This window comes from Aulostomus chinensis, chromosome 17 (assembly GCF_037954235.1).
Source record: "Aulostomus chinensis isolate RoL2024-O1b breed Wild chromosome 17, RoL_Achi_v1.0, whole genome shotgun sequence".
Classification (NCBI taxonomy): domain Eukaryota; kingdom Metazoa; phylum Chordata; class Actinopteri; order Syngnathiformes; family Aulostomidae; genus Aulostomus; species Aulostomus chinensis.
Genome location: NC_141336.1, coordinates 12,188,588 through 12,212,712, shown reverse-complemented (window position 1 = coordinate 12,212,712; position 24,125 = coordinate 12,188,588). Strand labels below are relative to the sequence as shown.

The 24,125-nt window shown below is 41.5% G+C and overlaps 2 protein-coding genes across 13 annotated transcripts in view; both read left to right on the top strand.

The window, feature by feature from the left end:
* Positions 1-15,996, top strand: part of pld1a (phospholipase D1a) — a 36,023-nt gene extending 20,027 nt beyond the window's left edge. The window contains exons 10-26 of the mRNA XM_086182563.1: positions 1,451-1,600; positions 2,511-2,594; positions 4,011-4,092; positions 4,891-5,001; positions 5,154-5,339; positions 7,551-7,764; positions 7,907-8,035; positions 8,293-8,411; positions 8,859-8,972; positions 10,085-10,195; positions 10,458-10,546; positions 10,704-10,817; positions 10,981-11,030; positions 11,139-11,273; positions 11,526-11,679; positions 11,817-11,934; positions 13,055-15,996. Of these exons, the coding sequence (XP_086038689.1) occupies positions 1,451-1,600; positions 2,511-2,594; positions 4,011-4,092; positions 4,891-5,001; positions 5,154-5,339; positions 7,551-7,764; positions 7,907-8,035; positions 8,293-8,411; positions 8,859-8,972; positions 10,085-10,195; positions 10,458-10,546; positions 10,704-10,817; positions 10,981-11,030; positions 11,139-11,273; positions 11,526-11,679; positions 11,817-11,934; positions 13,055-13,279 (2,185 nt within the window). The 3' untranslated portion in view covers positions 13,280-15,996. The remainder of the gene's footprint in view (positions 1-1,450; positions 1,601-2,510; positions 2,595-4,010; positions 4,093-4,890; positions 5,002-5,153; positions 5,340-7,550; positions 7,765-7,906; positions 8,036-8,292; positions 8,412-8,858; positions 8,973-10,084; positions 10,196-10,457; positions 10,547-10,703; positions 10,818-10,980; positions 11,031-11,138; positions 11,274-11,525; positions 11,680-11,816; positions 11,935-13,054) is intronic.
* Positions 15,997-17,313: 1,317 nt separating this feature from the next.
* tnika (TRAF2 and NCK interacting kinase a) overlaps positions 17,314-24,125 on the top strand; it is a 69,857-nt gene continuing 63,045 nt past the window's right edge. For 9 of the 12 annotated variants that reach the window (XM_086182267.1, XM_086182272.1, XM_086182268.1 and 6 more), the window contains exon 1: positions 17,315-17,749. In XM_086182267.1, the coding sequence (XP_086038393.1) occupies positions 17,693-17,749 (57 nt within the window). In that variant the 5' untranslated portion in view covers positions 17,315-17,692. Of the gene's footprint in view, positions 17,750-24,125 lie in introns of all 12 variants that reach the window. The other 3 variants (XM_086182270.1, XM_086182273.1, XM_086182262.1) reach the window with 2 other exon arrangements.

Below are 24,125 nucleotides of genomic sequence, written 5' to 3'. Positions count from 1 at the left end.
ATATCAGTCGCTTCTTATTAAACCAGCAAACAGAAGGCGGACGCAACACTTTTTTGTGCTTTTCCTTTTCATGTGAACAAATTGTCAAATGACTATTTGATCTTTCTTTCTTTAACAGAAAAGCAACCGCAATCAGCTAGTTGTGATGTCAAACTTGTAAAAGGAAAATGGAGGAAAAAAAAGAAAAGAGAGCTAGAAAGCAAAAGTTGAGTGGTTTAACAGTTTGGAGGTGTGTTGTAGCAGTGTTCAGTTGAAGGAAAGCCCAATTTAAAAAATATAAATAACCAAACATGTGGCCAGCTGCTACTGTTTCCGGTTCTTGGTTTACCTTTTTTTTTTTCTCTTTTTTCCCCCTATTTTTTTCTATTTGGCTTCTTAGTTTTAGAAAGGAAAAAAAAACAAACATACAGAAGATACGACATATATTTGACAGTTGTTTCAGATTTAAAAAAGAGGAAAAACAAAACAAAACGCTGTAGCCTCTTCCTGATTGATGGTTTATAAATGGTAAACATGACAACAACTTCAGAGGAATTATATTTTATACACGGACCGAGAACCTGATGCTTCCATTTATTCATTTTAGTTTTAAACTGTAGGCGGACAACCCCACAGCGATAAGAAAACTGATCAAGGAGACTAAGAATCTCTCTCTTTTTTTACTTCAGATGATTTGTGTCTGACCTCGGCACCAAAATGTAAATAAGATTCACTTTCCAGCCATGCTGGTTGGTACTTGTTCATAAACAAGAGTAACCAAAGGAAAAAATTGAATTTGATAGTAGCACTGAAATAAGAACTGAGGGATTTCCAGAGTTATTACACTTCATCCCGCGTTGGACATACAAGTCGACTAAATTCCACAGTAATCCATCCAATCGTTTTTTTAGATTTTATTTATTTATTATTTTTTACACAAATTCTGGTGATGATACCAGAGGAAAAAACAAACAAACAAACAGATAAATCACAAGATTTGCACCCCCCACCTGCGAATCAGGCTTCACGCTTTTGGAACTGCGACTGTACTGAATCTCATGGATATCCCTTTGATAGATCCTGAGAGATTTCATTGTGTATCAAAGGAATTGGTCATTGCACATACCGGTAGTTCAGTCACCACTAAAAGGACACAGTGCCATTGCCACTGCTGGAGTCATGCTGCTACCATGGCAAAAGAAATCTCCAGTGGGATCAAAACATTGTGAACAGTCCGGTGTCACGTGGCGTTCTGTTTTCTTTAGCTTTTTTCCCCCAACACCCCTGACCAAGAGTTAAGGAATGTCTGCCCAGCTCTGATCAGCGATGTGTTAGATAATGACAAAAAACAGAGAGCAGAGTTGCCTTCGTGTTTGGGATTCATAGCATATTATAGGCGTGTCCATGTATGAGCATATGCGTGTACGTTTATTCCATTCCGTCTGCGTTTCTGTCTCTGTCTTCCTCGCAGGACGCTGGTGTTTAAGTGCAGCAGCTACAGACATGCCCGCTGGTGGGGTCAGAGCATTGAGAGCTTTGTGAGGAGCCATGGGAAGGCTTTCCTTCGAGAGCACCGCTTTGGATCCTTTGCGCAGGAGCAGGAAAATATTCCCGCCAAATGGTAACTGCACTGGAAAAGAAAGTGGAAATATATGTTTATTCTGCTTCACTTATCTCTCTTTCAAGTCTAAGAAGTAAATTATAACAATTGTTTTGGGGTTTTTTTTGCAATCGAATTATTTAAAAATAAAAACTTGTGTGGTCAAGTGACATTTAAAAGTGAAGTTGCAGGCGGAAACACCCTCACCACACCTCTTCCTTGCTAAGTATGTAGTGACGTACAGTAGCCTGCAGGCTGTTGAATGTATGGCTTAGCTTGCATTCATTAGTTTGTTATCTCAAACTTTGCACAACTCAAAGCGTTACTTAGTATCGGCATGTAGTATTTTATATCAGACACCAACTGTTAATCAGAAAAAATAAAATCTCTATATTCTCCAGTCTTGTCTGCTGTAGATGCAGCATTGCAGGCTCCATAGAAAAGGACCTGTTCCCTAAGTTGATAGAAAGAGCTCATTTAAAGGTCTGTCTTCATAGAAACACAATTATTTTATTCTCAGGTGAATTCACACTTAAGAAAGCACTTTAATGAATACCCAAATCCTGCAACTAAGCCATCCGAACATCTACACGTTGTACTTTTAATAGGAACCAATCATGTGTTCTACAAAAAAAGTTGCACTGCATAAATTATACAACACCTTGGAAGAAAAACACACCGAGCATTTCTTTTTCACCTGCGTTCCACCGTCTCTTCACTCAGATTGGGTGTTCTATAATTGTGTTGTAGTGTCATTCGAATGTGGTTTTAGTCAGCGCAGAGCCTGAAGGAAAGACACTGAGCTTCAGCAAAATGGCACGTGTGCGACATGAAACTGAGAGCTAGGGAAGTTTCCGCTAATGTTTCTGCATTTTTGCTTCTGAAGTGCGGTTTTGTTTTACGGCTGTGTAACGGTAACTTTTCTTTGCAGGTATGTGAATGGAAAGACTTACATGGAGGATCTTGCTGATGCTTTGGAAGAAGCTAAAGAGGAAATCTTTATCACAGACTGGTGGTGAGTTTCTGCTCACGTAACACGTTAAACATACGGACATGCGCGCCAAAAAATGTTTATCTGCCAGTCTTTGCTGCCATTACCGATCGGAATGATTATTTTAGCAACTTCAGCTTCTAAACCTCACAGAAAGTTCAACATAATTCAAGCGTATTTTGGAAGTATTGCAATTTGAACAGTCACATTTAAAAAAAAAAAAAAAAATCCCCTTAAATTTGCAGAAGTTTTTTTTTTTTAAGCTCACCATGGGCAACATAGGAGGTCCCTGACATTTTTTTTAGGAAGCTCTGATGTAGCGGATCATGTGACTGAACAGCTGATATCGCTATTGGCATCTTCCCAGACATTACCAAACTTTGTTGTCATCTCCCAACAGCTTGCGATGTGGCCATTATTACAGCTGAGTTTTCTATACCATCATTTCCTGATGAAAATATGCATCATGGAGTTTAGTTTACCAGTTTATGGTAACACGGCTAATAAACATTTTTGTTGTCGCAAATTTTTCCAAAGTTGACTTAAACTTAGTTGACTTTTGAAAAGCATTTATCCTCTTTTTTCTTCCAGTATTTAGATGTTTGAAAACATTAATTTGTACTAAGTGATCATTATGCAGATGATAGGTATCCGGTCTTTGGTAAACACACACCGGCCATAAACAGTTCCTGTTGTCAAAGACAAGCTGAAAGCTTGACGATCTGATACACTGGAGCGCATTGCATTATGGGAAGTCTTGGCTCTTTGATGGTTCTGGCTGAAATTACAGCTTCATCCACACACCCAGAATAGAAATACCCTGACAGAAAGATACCATCTCCTTGTCCATTCAGACTTTTGCTGCTCCTCTTTGTCAGCCTGTACCTCGGTCTTGTCTCTTATTTCATTCTTTTTGTACCCGTCGGGAACACCTTCCTCGTGTGAGTTGGTGACGTGTGCCTTCATTCGTGTGAATTCGTTTGTGTGTCCTCTTCCTGTTAAACTTTGCTCTGATTCATAGCAATGACCAGCTCAACAGCTGTGCACTGGATAGAAACTCGTTGATTTTCATGTGAAGTTCCATCCAACAAGCCTGTAGTACAACTTTTTATTATATTTGGACCTGTAGTGGGGACATATATCATAATATCTGATGGCCCTCAAAGGTGTGGAGTGGAGTTCGGCCTGGTTGAAATCCCTGTGTTCCCAGTCACTAATCACTGGGCTTATGGCCTTAATCAATGAGGTGCCAGCCTGTGTAATGGGAGCCAGCGGCATTGCCGACATGTGAGCTCAGGATGCCAAAGGGAGTGACTGACACAATATATCATTATCTCTCGACGGAGAGAGTGTATACACGTGAAGATAGCTCGAAAATGCAGCTCTTTTTTTAGTGGTTGTTTGACGATGAATGATCTTTGTTGCTTGCCTCTTGGTCAGGCTGAGTCCGGAGATCTTCCTCAAGAGACCCGTGGTGGAGGGCAACAGGTGGAGGCTGGACTGTATCCTCAAACGCAAAGCAGTAAGTCAGTCGCTAACATTGCCGCGGAGAACAATAAAGGAGAACAATAGAACGTCTCATATAATGGGTCAGTTGTTACTTTTGTGAGTGGGTGGGTGAGACCACACCATTGCTCTCACTTGGATGTTTTGTTGTTGTTGTTGTTGTTGTTTTTTATGCCATGCTTGTCTTTTTAAATTTTTATATATATATATATATATATATATATATATATATATATATATTTTTTTTTTTTTTTTTTAGCCAGTTTCACATTTTTATCACATTATGATCACATCTTGATTCGTCAGGTTACTGTAAGTCAACATGTTTTGGGTGCATTTCTTCTAAATTCCCACAGCTGTTAAAGAGGGCGGCTGCTGAACACTTCCTGCTTTGAAGCTTTTGCTGACAACACGGATGATAGGAATATGATTGCTTTGCGTTTAGATTTTTTGTCAGACTGGAATACTAAAGAATTGATTGTACGGATAATGAGGTCGACTGGTTAATGTAATATTGGCATAAGAAAACTTGAAGCAAACGTGATTCGGGCAAATTGGAGGGCAGATTAGTGCCGAAGAACGGATGACTGTAGAATTATATGCTGATTTTTTTTTGTATCCAGAATGCAAACTTCAATCCTTGTTTTTGATAAACATATTAATTTTGTCACACATTTAAAATATATTCTCACAATTTACTCACTCTCTCACTTTATTCACTTTTAAATATGGCAGTCTGCCACCCATCACCTTCACCACAGCCCTTTGACGTCGTGTAAGAAGTATATTTTTGATCATTTCTGTCTGATCGCAGCAACAGGGAGTGCGAATCTTTGTGATGTTGTATAAGGAGGTGGAGCTGGCCCTGGGCATCAACTCAGGCTACAGTAAGAGGACCCTTCTACACCTGCACCCCAACATTAAGGTAACTGATGGTTGAAGGTAGAGATGCAAAGAAAGAAAGTGCACAGTAGAACACAAAATAAAATGATTGTAATGGATTTCATCCAAACAAAGGCACTGGATAACTTGTACAAACAGGAAGTAGCAATATATTTCCTTGTGTTCGTGAACCAGGTGATGCGTCATCCAGACCACGTATCTTCCTCCGTGTATCTCTGGGCACACCATGAGAAGATTGTTGTCATTGACCAATCAGTGGCGTTTGTGGGCGGGATCGACCTGGCGTATGGCCGCTGGGACGACAGAGAGCACCGGCTGACAGATGTCGGTAGTGTGACACGCTCTGTGGCTCTTGAGCAGGTTAGCACACACACACGCACACACACGCACGCACGCATGCATGCACACACACACAAATTTCCTAGAGATTGACATACTACAACACCAATTTGTCTAACATTTACTGTAAGAATTGCAGTGCTTTTTGTTGCAGTTTTCTTCAAGCACAGCGACCTTCTGTTTTATTTGAATAAACAACTCTTAGAAACAGTTTCAACAAAATTGTATCAATAACCTCAATAAGGGCAGAAATTCTCTCATCTGTTAGACTGCACTAGGTTCAGCTTTGGGGATGTAATGAACCCATTAAAGGCATTTGAACACCTGCTTTGTTTAGTCTAGTTGAATCAAACTCAGATGCATTTTCCCTTTGATGGGCTTTTTCCACACCTTCTTACTGGTCTGGACCTTTGGACTTTTCATTTTGATGTTAACCAAAATCATAGGGGGCGGCACGGTGATGCAGTGGTTAGCACTGTTGGCTCACAGCATGGAACGTTCCAGGCTCGAGCCTTTCTGTGTGGAGTTTGCATGCTCTCCCCGTGCCTGCGTGGGTTCTCTCTGGGTACTCCGCCTCCCTTCCACAGTCCGAAGACATCAAGAGGGGACGAGGCTGATTGATACTCTAAATGGACTGTAGGTGTGGCTGTGAGTGTGAATGGTTGTCTGTCTTTATATGTTAGCTGTGTGATGGACTGGCAGTCTGTCCAGGATGTACCTCGCCTCTCGCCCAAAGGCAGTTGGGATAGACTCCAGTCCCCACGCAACCCTTAACAGGATGAGCGATAGAAAATGGATGGACCAAAATTATAGGTGTGAAACCTCCATTGGACCATGGTCCACCTAAAAAAAAAAAAAAAAGTCTGGACTCCTGATGCAGCTTGTTTGAGAAATGAACCTTATTTAAGGAATGAGCCAAAATAAAAATTGTAATTGGCTCAAACATGCAGGTGACGACTCTGCGAGATGGCGAAGAGGAGGTGAGGTTTTTGAATTCACACTGTAAGAGCGTAAACAGGAATAAAAAATGATTGTGATTAAATGCTACACTACTGGTCCTTATGTAAGGACCATGGAAATTAAAAGTGTGGATTCAATCACCTGAGTTTGGGAGTAGAACGTGAACAGGTTATCAATATGGCAAAAAAAACCAAACAACTGAAATATTCCCCTGTGGTTTGAAGCCACGCAACAAATTAAGACCATGTTGCACTATTTTAGCCATGTATGTTTACACCGTTTGCCGCACTTGATAAAGCGACAGTGGGAATACATACGAGCCTAAACTGAAAACGTAAATTTGTTGCACCTTCTCACCAGGACCACACCGAGTCCAGAGGGTGACAGCTTGTTTGAGATGCTGTCAAATTAGCAATTTTAAGTACTGTATTTTCCGCACTATAAGGCCCATCGGATTATAAGGCGCACCTTCAATGAATGGCCTATTTTAAAACTGTTGCATTATAAGGCACATAGAATAGAAACTTCTGTAGTGGCTGGGGTTGCGTTATGCATCCAGTAGATGGAGCTGAGCTAAAGGGAAAGTCAACAAACCAGTCAGATAAGACAGTCAGTCAAACTTTTTTTTAACAGAATACAAACCAACGTTCTGACAACTCCGTTCACTCCCAAAACAAGTTAGCACATTCACAATATGGTACCATACGTACTGGTAGCTGCGTGACTGATAGGCTCGAGTTTGAATTCTGCGTCGTAAGCGTGTCTCTTGAAAGGTGCCATTTTGGGGTCTTTATACACACACAAGTGGTGTGGGACTGGAATTCCCCTTTACCGTTTTTACCGCTGTTACTTCGGCGACGCCCCCTGACTACGGTAGCCATAATTAACCAATATTGATCCATATATAAGGCGCGTCGGATTATAAGGCGCCCTGTCGGTTTTTGAGAAAATTAAAGGCTTTCAGGTGCGCCTTATAGTGCGGAAAATACGGTAAACAGCTCCTGTAAGCAGTATGCTTTGCATTTGGGCATGTGGCAGAGCACACTAACTGCAGCAGCTTGTTGGAAAAGTGGAATACATACATCCAAAAAAATGTATTAGAAATATATTCCGGTATTTACGTTCTTGCTTGAGTGAATATTCCCTTTTGGTTTGTTGTGGCACATTAAGGTTCACAGGAAACCAAACAGAGGTGAAAATACTTCAAGTTGCTAAACTCAGAGGTGTGATTTTGCCCTAAGTGTTTGTAATCTCTTGTTTTCATGTCTTCAGGCCGGTTCCACCTACACTCCATCCAGTAAAGGCCTGCCCTCTGTTGATGGCGTCTCTCAGAGCAATGGAAGAGGGACACCGACCAGTGAACCAGTGGACTTACCCAAGCTGAAGGGAATTGGTCGCAATCGGAGGGCTCGCTTCAGTCTATACAGACATCTGCACAAACACACTCTGCAGCATGCAGACAGTGTCAGCAGTGTCGATAGCTCAGGTGTGTGAGAAAAAGGAAAACTGATACAAATAGACAGTATAGACATGTTACTCTGTGCCTGCTCTTGAACGTGAAACATTCAGAATGAGAGGACATTTAAAAATAAGGCCTACTTGTTCATTTTACATGATGGTGTGTGTAGGGAGTGGTTCGGTACGAAGCCTCAAGACAGGTGTTGGAGAGTTGCAGGGCAACACTCGCTTCTGGCACGGAAAAGACTACTGCAACTTTGTCTACAAGGACTGGATCCAGCTGGAGAAACCTTTTGATGGTCTGGCACTCACTCATGTTAATATATAGTTGCAACTAATGCTAGCGCTTCAAGATTTTCTTAACGTAAAATCATAATTCATTTACATTCTGTAATCATTTTTCCATTCATAATATTCTGATGAAAATAAATGAGTATATACAGTAAATTGTCATGTGGAAAACTAAGTCTTTCTTACCCTGTCCAATAAATTTATTGAACTCTTTTTTCTGTCCAATCTTTTCCCATCTTCACTGGGTGTCCTCTGCTCCATGCAGACTTTATCGACAGGTACACCACTCCCAGAATGCCCTGGCATGACATCGCCTCAGTCGTTCATGGTAGAGCTGCCCGGGATGTTGCGAGGCACTTCATTCAGCGCTGGAACTTCACTAAGGCATGATGAATAACACATGTAAACACATAAGGGGAGTTCATTATTTAATTTGCTAATGAATCTAACCTGTATTTCTAGAAGTGGTGGTGGGGTAGACTTCAGCTACATTTTCAAAAAAGATCTCTTCAAATAATGTAAATTCATAGTTGGAGAAAGTAGTTAGAAACTTTTCTTCATAGTGTGCTTGGGTGTTTTGTCAAAATTGAATCATTGACTGGAGGTTATAGTTTGCTACTTTGTTAGTTTAGCAGCAGCTCACTGCACACACCCTCTTACATAAACTGGACAATAAACACAAGTCTGGCTAATTCATTGGAAATGTCTGAAATTTTCCAACTCATGCTTTCCATGGCTCAATATTTTCCTCTTTTATGTTCCATTCCTCCTCTTACTGGCTGAATGTTAACCTTTCCATCCCCCCAAATTGTTCTACTACATCTCTTACAGATCATGAAGCCAAAGTATCGCTCTTTGTCTTATCCATTCCTGCTTCCCAAGTCTCACTCCAGTGCTGATGAACTCAGATACACAGTCCCTAATTGTGTGAATGCCAAAGTGCAGGTAAGAGAACATATAGTACAGTACCATTTTTCATGCTCTTAACATATAGTGTGGAAATGGTTTCACCTTTATATCTACATAAAGTAAGAAACCATGAAGCAAACTTGATAACGCAACAACAGTATAAACTCCCACTTTCCTGCATGTCTGCAAGCACTGTTGGAAAGAGATGAAAGATGGTGAGACTTCCAAAACTTTCAATGGGTCGGAAAGGTTGTGTAACTCACTCGCTACTGACATATGAGGATTCTAGCGAGAAGAACTGACCCTTGACTGAGATGTTTGACTAAAATAAAATGTGCATAAAGATCACAAGTTCATCGTGTTTTGCTTAAAGTGAAAGTCTTCACTTACGATATGCTACCTCCAAGAGAGAGACTATTTTGGATCAAGCTGTGGCTGTACATTGGAGTACGTCTTTGCACTGCGTGGCGTTCCACAAGGGTCAGTTTAGGGACCCCTGTGATTTAAATATACAGTATATCCATCTGCTAGCTGTGACAATTTCAAGCTTTTTTTTTTTAGGACTAAACTTGTTTAAACTGCTTTTAATTACTTTAATACCCAATTTATGAACATTACACAAAAATAGCTAAGGCTGGAAACAATGTTGAGCTCCTATAAACCTAATCTCAAATCATACGTTTTACCGTAGCTTTTAATTGACTTTCTTTTATATACTCAAAATTCACCTGTGTGTCTATTTCCTGCAAATTCTTCATGTTCTACTGTTGTCTTATTTGTATTTTGGGGTACCTAAATTTACATTTTTTCATTATTTACATTCAGTTTTTTTCTCATTTGTTTGTTTAATGTATTTATTTGAGCATTTTTGGTTGCCCAAAATCTTTTATAAGTACAAGTCGTACAAAATTGTCTAAATTTACATTTTTTTTAATATGCAAAGACTTTTTTTTTTTTTTTACTGATAATTAAAAAAACAACAACTCATGCTTGCCTGGGATGTTTGTCAACTTTTTTTTAAATTGAATTAGAAAACTAATTGAATTGAATCAGAAAACTACCCACATATACCCATGTAGGCACTAAACCAATACAAGATGACATTTTTAGAAATACTGCTCCACTGATCACATCTCTTTTTGTGTAAGGTTTTGCGGTCAGCAGCTGACTGGTCGGCAGGCATTAAGTACCATGAGGAGTCCATCCATAATGCCTACATCCAAGTCATTGCCAAGAGCAAACACTACATCTACATAGAGGTAAATGAAGTGAGGATGGGACACTAAAAGAACAAGTGATACAAGAGTGTGTATTATCTTTCACTTTTGAGAGAACAAGTTAATGTTTATTTTTCTGCTTTAAGAATACTTTTGACACAAGTTAAGGTGTTATTCTGTCAGCTTGTGTACTTTATCATTCGTCCAAAACATAAGTACTTTATTTTTGTGATTGTAATTATTGTTACTTTTTAATCATTGTATTTCTGAAATTGTCTCTCTTTGGGTCTTTGTCCATCCTCAGAACCAGTTCTTCATCAGTTGTGCCGACAACAGGACGGTCTACAACAAGATTGGAGACGCCATCATCGAAAGGATCATCAGAGCACACAAGTACTTCATTAAACTGTTTTAGGTGTTTGAAGAACTTGTTTTAATTGTTGGAGGGAGACACATACTGTACAAGATCAAATATATTTGCTCATTTTAGGAAGTCCTCCTCTTCTTCTTGAAGCTGCTACTCTAGCTTAATGTTTCTGTTTATTCTCAGGGAGGGAAAGAAGTATCGTGTATATGTCGTCACCCCTCTACTTCCTGGTTTTGAAGGGGACATCACCACAGGAGGAGGCAACGCCATCCAGGCTGTCATGCACTTCAACTACAGGTAAACCACAGCACTTGAAGTCAGTGTCAAAGAGGAAGAGTGAAGGGAAATGTGTTGTAAATGTGGAAGTGATATGAGATTTCATATCTGTGTTTAAATTGTGTTGACGTTGATTCGTCTAACCTGTTCGTGTGATACAATATTTAACCTCCTGTCTTTGAAGAACCATGAACAGAGGAGAATACTCAATCATCTCCCAGCTGAATAAGGAGAGTAAGTGCAAAAATTAAATGTCACATTGGTAGTTTTGATTTGGCCGGATGGAAAATTTAATTCTGTTCTTCTGCTCTTCCCTGCTGTTGTCTTCTCTCTCTGTGTCAGTGGATGACCAGTGGATGAATTACATCTCTTTTGCCGGTCTGCGGACTCACGCTGAGCTGGAAGGACGCTTGGTCACAGAGCTCATCTACGTTCACAGCAAGATGCTCATCGCCGATGACAACACTGTCATCATCGGTTAGTCTGTCTCCGAGCTTTCATTTTCTTTGCAGTTAATGCTGTTTGAGGCTACAAATCACTCTTCGCTAACACCTTCAAAATGTGATAAAACAAAGAATCTGGCAAAATTATGCTTTTGTGGTGGGGACTAAAAGCACAGTTGTGCCACCTGCTGGCTCATAAGGTGCAACTCACTCTTACAATACCTAAAAAAAACGTGACTGAGGATGTATTGGTGGGTGAATTAAGCTTTTGCTCTGTGTTTATCAGGTTCTGCGAACATCAATGACAGAAGCATGCTGGGTAAACGTGACAGTGAGGTTGCAGTCATTATTGAAGACTCTGAGAAGGTTTCCTCCGTGATGGATGGGCAGGAATTTGAAGCTGGCCCTTACGCTCTTCAGCTACGCCTCGAATGCTTCAAGTGTGTGAGATTAAAGCAAAAATATTTTTGAGAAGTTGCTTCATCTTTTAGAAAACTTTCTGGTAAAAATTTTGTAAGCAAATAATTACTATTACTACTATTAATCACTCTTCTTCTTTCTATCTCTTTCTGATCAGGACCATCCTTGGAGGTCACACTGACACCAGTATTGACCTGTCTGACCCCATCAGCGATCGCTTCTACAAGGAGGTGTGGATGACCACAGCCGGGCGTAACGCCACCATTTATGAGAAGGTAACGTGATGAAAGTTCCTCCTAACGTGCTGAAATAAAAATATTAGGTCATCCGGAGACATGCGGTGAGTAGGAAAGTAGCAACAAGGCTGTTGTCTTCCGCTTTGCTCTGCGCTCACTACTTTCATCCTTTCTTAAAAACATTTTATTCAGTTTCTGAGGAGATATTTAATTTCTCTATATGACTATCGATATCTATATGACTGACTTGTGACTGCCTTTCTTGAAAAAAAGAGCACTGATTCATCAACAAGTAGTGTCTGACCAATCTAGATTTTTTGGGGGAGAAAGTATGAGACAGAAACTTTAGTTTACATGTTAGTAGTTAGTTTCAATTCATCTTAAGGGTTTGTTCTTTTAAAATGGCCTTTTTTTGACATCTCAGACTCAGGTGCTATTTTTCAAGCTAGGCTCAGTTCACAAGTTTAAGCTGCATTTAGGCTTGGCTATGGTACTGAAGCTACTGAGGAAATTGGAGTCAGCATCAAAATCAGTGTTGCATTGCTTTGGTCTTAATATAACTGCAGTCAAAGTAATCTAAGTACTCAGTAAAAGTAGTAGCCTTGTAATCTTAAGCTTCAAGTTATGCTTTGTGTGCAAAACACAGTGCTTTTGACCAGTTGGCATCCTTTGAAGCGATAACTTCCTTGATCTGATTGCTTGAAGTAAGCCCCTGAAGGTTGGTCACGTACGGATGGTTCCTCCAATCACCTGGCAAGGATTTTTTTTTGAATGTTTCTGCAATTTTGCAAACAGTTTCTATGCTGGCCTCTTTGATAATGCTTGGAAACAAATCACCTGATCTGTCTTGTCACTGGAGATATAGACTGAACTCAGTTTTTTGAGGTGGCCTCCCTTGCGTGTGTTATAGTGGTGGTTTTGGGGTTGCGGGTGGTTATGCTGGCTGTGCAGCCCCCAGATCTACATTTAATTGAATATTTATAGGAGAACTGTGGTGACTCAACAGCTGGCTAACAACCATTATGTTGTGTTTTTTTTTTGTTGCAATTTGTCATCCTAAACCTTAGTAATGGACAAACTTGACTGTCTGATTTACACAACCAGCTGAAAACTATGACACGGTTTGTATTTGCTGTACACTGTTTATATTTTTACACAGGTATTCCGCTGCCTTCCTTCGTCTCTGGTGAGGAACATGTCAGAGCTGGAGCAGTATCAATCCAAACCGGGTTTGGCCCAGACTGACTTGGCTCGCGCTCAGGAGGAGTTACGCAAAATCCGAGGCTTCCTGGTGCAGTTTCCTCTAGACTTCCTGTCTGAGCAGAACCTCATGCCGTCTGTTGGAACAAAGGAAGCCATGGTTCCAACTGAGATTTGGACATAAAGGATGTAAATTCACTGCCACTCACATCTGAACTGACCCATTTCTTGAGTAGCTAAGTCTGTGGATTGTGTTTGTCAGAAACTGTGACGTTAGCTCAATATATTCAGAGGTGCTTGATTTGACTGTCGGGCATCACAAGATCCTCTAGATGTGTCGCCGCAGCACTACTCAGTAATATCTAAGGAACACACACATTTGCAGACATAACTACATTGTAACTGTGGAGATGAAAAACAGGCACATGAACTTCCTCTTTGGATAGGGGGATTTTGAAGGGACCAGCTTGAGGAACATTTTCAACAGTGACACTCATAGATATTCACCTCCTAGTTCAAAGAAAAACAAAATACAGAGCTATGGGTGGTGCATGTGATATTCTTAGTTTGTGACGTTCGCTCATAAAGTGCAGTAGTGCATTCGGCTGTTCATGAGATGTTTAGCCTGCGTATTTGCTGCTTTAGATCAGTCCTCAAGTAATTTAAGGTGTCTCTTGATCTTTTCTGTACGACAAATTGTGCTAACTCTGGAACTGTGGAAGAACACGCACACAGACATTTAACAAGTAGTGCATGTTACCCTAACTATGCTCAAATCTTCTTCACTTGATTGCCTCTGAAAAGCCCTTCAGGGACCTTGATCTTTCCCGTCAGATATGTTTTGTGATGGACATGATATAAGAACCTTGTATTCTGCTGAAATCAAGCTGAATGATGGTAAACTGTGTGGACCAGCCAGGTACAGAGCTAATTCAAGTCACCCGGTCATGCGTGAACAGGAATGAGTGGCAGCGTGTGATGAAAAGTTACCGTGTGTCAGAGGCTGGATGAGACAATCTGACTAAATTCCAAGATGTAATTTCATCTTCGTTCAACAGATGGTGCTAGTTTCTTAATAATGCCGTTTGTGTACACTATCAGCTGCATATGGGTTCCTCTCATGGCGATGGCTCTCTATTGCACAACTGCATTCTTTGAAGCAGAACAAAGTTCTTGGATGAATATTTTCCATTTAGCATGCAACTGAAACTTTTGTGCAGAAATCTATTTTTTTTGTGTGTGTGTGAAATATTTTAATGGGATTTGTAGAGTTAACATCAATTTCCTTTTAAAAACATTTTCATTTTTAAAGATCCCCCACAGCATAATTCTGACAACAGGCTGATCCCTCATGTGTGGTCAATGTCTCATCAGGCAGTGGATGTATTTTGTATGTCTCCCCATTTGAATGTGAAATTTAAGAACCATTCTTAACTCTTGTTGTTATCAGTGATTCACACATTGTAGTAAGTTACTGGTCTTCATGAAGGTTATAAAACTATAAGGCGGACTTCAGAGATGCTGGAAAGAGGAGCCCGGCTTGCAAAACATGAATAGCTATGGTTTATTCAGCAGAAATCCATGCAAGGGCAATAAAGCCTTTTATTGTGTTTGGTTTTCACCATCACGCCTCCTCAAAACGTATTAAATGCAAGTAGACCCTAGCAGCATGTAAGTGGAAATTTTGAAACCTTGAATGGGACCAGGGGATTGTTCGGTGTCGAGTGAAGTGATAATGTTTGGGAGCATTGTGGTCTTCGTTGCCATGAATGATTATATATTCCATCAGCCTTGCTTTTTAAAGTTAACGGATTTATCACGACACAGTCTCTATTGTTTACCCTCACTGTCGTTGTCATTTCATTTTTGTTCAGCGGAATAATAATCATTTAATATTCTTTTAATTGTTTTTATTTATGGCATGGTTGTATGGTTCTCGGTTTGTAATTACGTTTTTGTTTCTTTAGTGCAATCTGCCTTTTCTGGTAAATATCTTGTCTTCAATAAAAAAAAATATTAACTTAGAAAATGTTAAAATGTCAACAAGAAATTAAAAAGTGTTTTTTTTTTTTGGTCAGTTTACATGATTTAAAGCCAACAAAGCATTGACTTCAACATTGAATAAAACAAACAAAAAAACATTGATTTATTGTCACTGAATCTGCATTCAAGCCGGATATCAATGTCTTGACTGATCGAGATAAAGTGAAAGCAGTCAAACTACCAGAGTCACTGAGCTCCTGCAGTAGTCAGATGAAGTACAACACTGAGTGGAAATATGATTGTGTTCAAAAACGCTTCATCATTGTAGATCATGTTAGTTTAACTGCAGTATCATGTAAAATACCTATGTGTTTTATTTTTTTGTGTTTTTATATATGTGTATACATTTATCCCTGTTGTACATTTGTAAATTTTCTTTTATGGATCTGGAGGCGACTTCCAAAGTCTGAAAAATAATATTGTTGTCACTTTGTACAAGTTGAATGAATTCAGGAAATCCTGCTTTATAAATGTGGGCGTGTGGAGTCAGGGAGGAGGGCGGGTCAGGTCTTCTGACAGACGGACCCAGATACGCGCCCGCGCAAAGACTAAAGGATATTTTCGTCTCTTCATTTGCAATTCTGATCATTTGTTTGAAAAATGTCTTTCTTATGTGAGTTGTTGGAAGTAAAACAACCTATTTTGTAAGACAATTTGGTAACAGGAGCAACTTACAATCCAGTCAATTCATGGACAATATAATGCAACATGTGTTCCCCGCATCAGAAGGAGTTTGCTTCGACTTAGATGTCATTCTTGAGCTCATATTGTGAGTTAGTATTGTACTGGATTAAACAACCTTGAAAGAGCATTACCCCAACAACCGTGTCTGGTTTTATTTCGGTCACCTTAATGTGGTACACGCAAAGTTCCGAGATCTCCTTGTAACTTGAGTGTAACGCTAATTTCCACATTTTATATTAAATTTCGCTGCTCTGACATTTGACCTGGATCCCTTTTTTTAACTTTAAATGCAGATGGAAGAAAATTTGGCAAAGGTGTGTATTTTTTTCTTCTTCTTCTTTTTTTTTTTAAACTTTGGCTTTATTTCTTATAATCATTTGGAAAAGCCCAAAAAATGTTCACATGAAATCAATTATTACTGCTTAAAATGAAAAAAGGAAAAGAAAAAAGGTTGCCAATACATCATAAAATCACGCAGGCAGCTTCTATATATTTGCCTTTCATTCTGGACTGGCTTAAAATTAGAACATTTTACTGTTGTCCACCTCATTTTGACATTTTCTGGGAGTGGTTCGGCCGAAGAGATACACACATGCTAGTATTTTGAAGCCAGAATTTCAGAATCCAATACGAATATAATAGGAGTGCATGGTTTTTGGTGTAAAGGCAGGGAAATCAAACAGTGCAGCTACAGCCCTGTAAAAAGAAACAAAAAGTTGTGAAAAATCTGAATTTCAAGGCAACTTACGACCCTAGATTGTTTTGCTCAACAACTGTTGTGCCAAATAATTAACATTTATATCCAGGAAAAGTCCCATTTGTGAATTTCATATCCAAATTATTTTAATAAAAGATTTGTCTTAGGTTTTGGTGATTTTCTTCAAAACTTTTCTTAACTGTTCATTTTTCGATGGACTGCTTTTAGGTGAGACAATTTTATTCCTCGTGGTTCTCTAGGTTGTATTTTCAAAAAGAAAATCTGTAACCGAACAGAAACAATGGTGGAGAAACATCAAAGTTTTTAATCATTTACTCCTCTATAATATCACTGTTACTTGGCGGTCAAAGGTTAAAGGGCATTTGGCAGATCCATGTCCCACACTGGCAGGCTATGTGTAAACGCTGCATCGGAAAATAATAATACTTAACAATCAGTACTGTAGCTAATCATTGACATATGCCTGGTGGTGATATTTAAAAAAGAAATTCTAAAAGAATAAACGTAAATCTAAAAGTTTGATATAAGGCTTCATTAGTGGCACTTAAGGGTTTAGAAAAATTACTAAAAATGATTAGTACCAAAATTGTTTTTTCTGTTTTTTTTTTTTTTTTTTTTAGAGAAACAACAATTTTCGAAATATTATATGATTTTTTTAAATCAAAACCAAGAGTTCCACACCTAAATTTGGGAATCCCTGCTGCCTCAGCAGACCCCGCCCAGTAACAGGCGTGGTTTGGTGAGGCACTAGTGCACCGCCCCTCCTTCCCCCTGCACATTCGCTGGCTGTCACAGCAGCGGCTCTTAGACGAGCACCAGCGGCTACTCATTCTCCACGGCTGTGCGGACTCACCTTCCCCTTGTAGCGTCTACATCCCACAGACATGGACACGGACTGTCTGATGTGCGCGGCGCTCTCGCCTCCCATCCTCCCCGCGCTTTAGCTGTGCGCTCCCGGCCCGAGGCACGTCCCACTGCTGTCCAGATATAGGACAGTTATTCTTTAGTCTTAGACATCAGTGTGTGGGGGGAGAGACAGACAGAGAGAGTGAGAGAAGGAGAGAGAGGGGACAGCAGAAACACAGGACCACACAGTCGTGACAGCAAAGGCCGTTTCAGGATCACGGGTAGCGGCTTTTTGCGTCCTTCATCATGGCGAGTGACTCTCCAGCTCGGAGTCTGGACGAAATTGACCTGTCCGCTTTGAGGGTGAGATGATGTCACTTTGATTTTTCTTTTATATGTAGCCTCACATGACACAAACTGCCGTGCGTGTGTGCGCGCGCACGCGCACGCGCGTGCGTGTTTGTATCGTGCGTCCACTTGCACCTGACAGGGCTCCATGAATAGCAACCGGCAGGAGGGAAGAGGAGGCTCCTAGAGGCGGATGTGTGGGAGACAGGCAGTTAGGCAGGCCGCCACACTGTGTCAGATCATAGATCAAATTATATATAGACATCAACTGATGATCTTCATTCATGTCACTAACAGGAATGTTGATGGTGTGTGTGATGCTGAATTGGCTTGGATTCTGCTGACCTGGATTTGAGTGTGTGTGTGTGTGTGTGTGTGTGTGTGTGTGTGTGTGTGTGTGTGTGTGTGTGTGTGTGTGTGTGTTGGTGTGTGCATGTCTTTTTTTTCCATTGGACCAGTCTATTATCGTCCCATCAGCTTTGATTCAGACACAAGTGGAATTTAACCTATTTCTCCCACACATAACTCCAAGCAAGCAAAACAGGAATGGGCTCCTTTTTTATCTCTTTAACACCACCCCCCACCACACACACACACACACACACACACACACACACACATACTGGCAAATAAGTTCACCCTGTCGCTGTTTTTGCTGCAGTTTGTGTGCAAAAGTGTGCAAAGTGTCTTCATCACACATTCTGCTCTCTTCTTTTGTTGTTCATCCGGTGTGAGCAGCAATCACATCACACAATCACACACACTCACAACCCTGCGCTTGTATTCATGCGTGGATACCCATGTTTTCACTCTGATGGGCATGGTATGTGTTATTCTGTGTGTGTGTGTGTGTGTGTGTGTGTGTGTGTGTGTGTGTGTGTGTGTGTGTGTGTGGGTGTGTGCATAATGTATTGGCCAAGATGACACAAATATGGGATGCTGCACATGAGAAAAGGGGGCTTCAGCGAAAGACCTGTTTGCTGCTACTCTAAGCAACAAAAAGCACACACAAATACACACAATGCAGTTGTCCTGATTTTTTTTGTCCACTTGATGTTGTGCCTGCATGTCCATTTTTACACCAGTGCTCTTTCTGTTTTGATCCTTTTCTTCCTTGCTCAAGCTTTTTTGCTAGTCTGTGCTAGTCACAACAGCTCGGCGATCTCCCTGCATGCTGTTCCTCCTTTTTTTCCTTCTATCAATTTTATCGCCTGTTTTTCCAGCATGTTGTCTCCCTGACTGACTGCACCCTCTGTCTGTCTGCCAGTTGCTCTGTCTTTTAGCATGATCCATCTCTGCCCAGGTCCCCTGTCTGCCTCAAAGTGCTTTTAGTTGGGAAATGTATAGCGAACAAACACCACTTTGGAAGTTCTTGTACATGTTTGTGAGAAAAGTAGAATGGAGAGGTGAAGGATGAGGAAGTGGAGGAGAGAGGAACATTGAGAGTCAGCCCATGCATGTCCTGTACTTTCAGAGACATGATGTCAAGCTCATGTGTGTCTCTGTGACTCAGAAGCAGCTTGGCTTTTCCAGACCTGAGTCATAAGAAATGCAAGTTGTGATCGAGGGTAAATGGAGTGTGTTTAGATGGAGCTGTTCTACCTTTGAGGCTCTTAAAGTGCTTTACAGTGTCACTTCATTCACCCATTCAGTCATCGACAGTGGAAGCCGCCATGTAACCTGCTCATCAGGAACATTTAGTGGTTCAGTATCTTGCTCTAGGACAGTATGACACAGTCTTCAAACTGGGATTCAACCAGCTACCTTTTTGTTTCTGGATCGTGGAGAGTTACTTCCACTCATCATCTTTTCTTGAAGACTCATTTTGGCTGTGTTGTGTCACCTACCAACACAAAGGCCAATGCTTCAGTTCCCCAAGTTGCCTCTAGCTTGGTGTCTGCGGATTTGAAGCTGACTGAGTGTTATGTGTCCTGGTGACAGCACTAGCGCTTCCTCTGGTCGGTTTGAGCGCCTTTCAGAGCTGAGGGCAACTACGAGGAATAGCATGATCCTCCAACGTTGATAAATCCCTCCAGTATATCTCCTGGGAATCAGATGAAAAGATGAAACCGACGACTCATATTGTGGTGGAGGAAGCATGTGGCAGTCCTCAGGGAGGTAGAGGGGTGGAGCAATGACCAGGCCCTAACAGCTTGCTAGGGTGAATTGGCAATGAACAAAAACACAACCCATTCGACACCTTTTCCAAACTGGAAGGAGCTCTCCAAGAGTCCCTTTTGTTCACACATAACTCAGATCTACATTTAACTCAGACTCACATGAATTACAGAAGCACACAACAACCTGTACATACACTCACCTGCACACACACACACACACACACACCCACACATCTCCACCCCACACATATATGTATTCAATATGTATTCATGTGTAATCAGCCAACATGTATATGGCCAGTGATTATAACCACACACACACACACACACACACACACACACACACACACACACACACACACACACACACACACACACGAGTGTACAGTCATCCACTGGACTAGCTAGACAGGAAGTAGGTCAGCTGGGTCTGTATACTAGCTCTGGTGGTGGTGATGATGGGGGATTGTGTTATTTTGTGTGTGTGTGTGTGTGTGTGTGTGTGTGTGTGTGTGTGTGTGTGTGTGTGTGTGTGTGTGGTTCATGTGGGGGCTGGTAGGCTCAGAAGCTTGCTCTTGCACTCGGGTGCTCTTAAGTACACTGACCAACACACACACACACACACACACACACACACACACACACACACACACACACAGCCACACACAACACACACACACACACACACAGATGAAACTGTGTGAGCAGTAGAATGAAGAGAGAAGTGGATTTTCATGTTTGCTGTGTTTGCAGCCTTCCTTGTTTTTCTCTGTCTGTCTGTCTGTCTGTCTGTCTGTCTGTCTGTCTGTCTTTCTTTCTTTCTTTCTTTCTTTCTTTCTTTCTTACGCCTTGATGTTGCTCTGAAAATTTGCTGGTGTTGCACGTCAACCCCGCCAGCACCTGTGTGGTAGAGGCCACGTGCGCCACTCATGTTGGAAAGGACAGAGTTACAGGCAATGTCGCCACTGTTTCTTGTCTTGTCATGACTAAGAATGTCAGGCGAGAGAGGTTGTGGGTTAGTCTACAGACAGTGGTTTCCACAGAAGTGATATGGACGTGTGCATGCAGATCAGAAGCGTGAAGAGCACGGGTTCATCCAGTCAGCTGACGAGAGCAACAGATGGTAAAGCAGCAGGAAGTGTAGCCACAGTAGCTCGCACACATACACTGGCAGCAGGCTGAATGTGCTGTGTGGGGACTCAGGTGTGAGATCTGGAATGAAAGCAGGTGAGGATGAAGGGATAGCAACACAGTTGGGGGGTGGTGGGGGTTGCTGGAGCGATTCAGAAAGAAGACAAGATGAATGGAGCTTACAGAGACAGCAGAGAGAAGCAGAAACTGACAAAAGCAGGCTAAAGGTGGTGATGTGACCAGTGACTAAAGTAGTCCAAGGCAAAGATCTCCTCCCTCCCTCTCCATTCCCGTTGCCCAGTAAGGCCACATTCCTCGGCCCTCCACCATGGACGCCATAGTAACGGGGCCACAGCAGTGCCCAAGGCTTACACAGAGCTTATTCATGAATAGTCTATATACTGTATGGCAGTCTGTCCCTGCCTGAGAAATGCCCCTCTCCCTCCCACCCTCCTTTCCTCTCAGCCTGCCTGCTTCTACTTGACCTATTTCTCCCCCCCCAAGTCACTGATGGAGCAAGGCTTTAATTCTGGCTTACACTTCTAGCATCATTAAGATCTATAACTAGAAGTAGGTCGATGTATGTGTGCACAAAAATAAGAAGACATTTAGTTTGCAAAAGCTGTCCTAGATGTTTAGCAGGTTTTCATTGAATAGTTTCCAGAAGAAACAAGAGATTGGAAGTTAGTCAGCGTCTGAGCAGGCGATGTAATTCAGGGAAGAAAGAAGAATAAAGAAGAAGAAGGAGAAGAAAAAACACAGTATCAGCCTTACTCTTTCATTTTCAAATGAGTTCCTGGAAGTGTAGTGTAAAAAAACAAAAAAACAAAACAAACAAACAAAAAAAAACAATAACATGGCAATAACTTTAAAAGTCTTTTTAAAAGTCTCTCTCTCTCTCTCTCTCTCTCTCTCTCTGTGTCTCTCTCTCTCTCTCATACACACACACACGCACACAAACACACTTGAAGTACTTGAAGGAATTATATGCATGTAAACAAGTCCTTAGTAGGAGCTGAATCCCTCCGTTGTGAGCAACTCTCATGGAGAAAGAGAGAGAGAGAGGGAGAGAGAGAGAGAGAAAAATTATTGAGAAAAGATGAATGATGAGGGGGATGTTGGAGGGCTGGACAGAGAGAGATGACAGGAGAAGGCGTGAAATGACAAGTTGGCAGATACGGATGGGGAGGCAAGAGGCGAGGAGCGGATGGCCTCATTAGCATCGAAGAACAAACTGCATGTATCATTTTTTTCGGCGTGTTGTAAGTGTGTGATTAAGCGTTGACTCCTGTTAATGTACTTTGGAGGTCTGGGTGGGATGTAGTGGGAATTAGGCTACCACAGCATCTCTTTGTGTTGTTAAGTGTAAGTGCTTTTATAAGAGGCAGACCCAATCCCAGCACGCCTCCTATCATCCTCTTAGGGTCTCTAATTCAATCCACCTCACTTCTCTCTAATTCACTTTCTATTGGCACTAACAGCACTCACCTGGCTGCTGCACATATGGATACACACTACATTAAACACACACACACACACACACACACACACACACACACACACACACATGCAGAGTTTTTGATAATGAGTTAAAGTAAAAGATTTGCAGGTTTTCGGCGTCTTACATACAAGGATTTCCCGGTGAATTGAATATTTGTAGGTCATGGATTGTTCTCAGAGCAGCAGTTTGACCATTCGGGACTAAATAATCAACTCTACAATGCACATTCAGCAGAGACACGCAGGAGTAATGTGAAATAGATGAGTAATATCAAATGAGTTTCACTGAGAACATAATGATTTGTTTGTGGTGAGCACAGTTCATATTTGAGCCTGTGGTTTTTATTTATCAGAAGTTCGTACTGCTACCACCACTACTTGAATACACTCTCACAGATTAGATTTCATCTTCACTGATCTGTTTCAGAGTAAATCGGATAGTCACTTATTGTGCTGTTGGTGTTTTTTGCTCAAATAAAAAACCCACTCAGGGGGGAGATGGATATACGATGGAGAGCGTGGAACAAACAGCGACTCCGTTATTCTGCAGAGAGAGCAGGTTGTGTTTCATCTCTTGATGTTTCATGAGCTAAACTTGTGGCGGTTCACCTAATGGCAGCTCTCAGAACTGAAAGGAAGCTTTTTTTTTCACGTGTGCCTTTGAATCCAATCGTGAAACTGCCAACCAACATTAAAAGCGATCAGGAAATGCGGTAGAAACCTGGCAACAGGGCTGCACATTCTGCACCATTCCAATAATAATTACTCAGATTTGCATGGCCATAACAAACAAACTCAGTCATGAGTAGATGCCAGACTTGAACCTGACTGGACCCATCAGTATGCAACCGACCGGGCAAAGTTCAGTTTTAAATGTCGGAAAAGCTAAATTTTGTGTTGGGAGGAAAAAATATGACCCACTCCACACTCTAATCTACACCGAGGGTGACCTGTAAAAGAGAAAGAAGACATTTTTAATTCTGACACAGAAAGGGTGGCATGTCTCAGAGGTAGAGTGGCCATCCGTCTAGCAACCGAAGGGTCGCTGGTTTGATCCTCACTTATCCCGATGACCATGTAGAAGTGTCCTTGTGCAAGATACTGAGCCCACTATTGCCCCTGATGGGCCTGCAACGGACTGGCAACCCATCCAGGGTGAACCCCGCCTCTCGTCAAATGTCAGCTGGGATATGCTCCACCCCCCCCACCCCCCGCATGACCCTTAAGGATAAGCAGTATAGAAAATGGAATTCAGGCACAGTAATTAATGCACAAGAATTAGAAGTCATTTACAGGTGATCTGCCGTTGTTTGATTGATGAACTGCAAAAGAGTTGACAAACTATAATAAGAAAAAAAAAAGTGAAAGTAGGGCTTTCATCACCGCTGTTGCAGGATGTGCTTGCTCATGGAGAATCCATCCATCCTTTTTCTTCCGCTTGTTCCTATTAAGGGTTGTGGGGGGGGGGGGGGGGTGTGGGCTGGAGCCCTCTTGATGTCTTTGGACTGTGGGAGGAAGCCGGAGTACCAGAGAGAACGGACACAGGAACAGGGAGAACATGGACACTCCACACACAAAGATCCCGTGCCCGAGCCGTGACTCGAACCCGGAACCTTCTTGCTGTGAGGCGACAGTGCTGA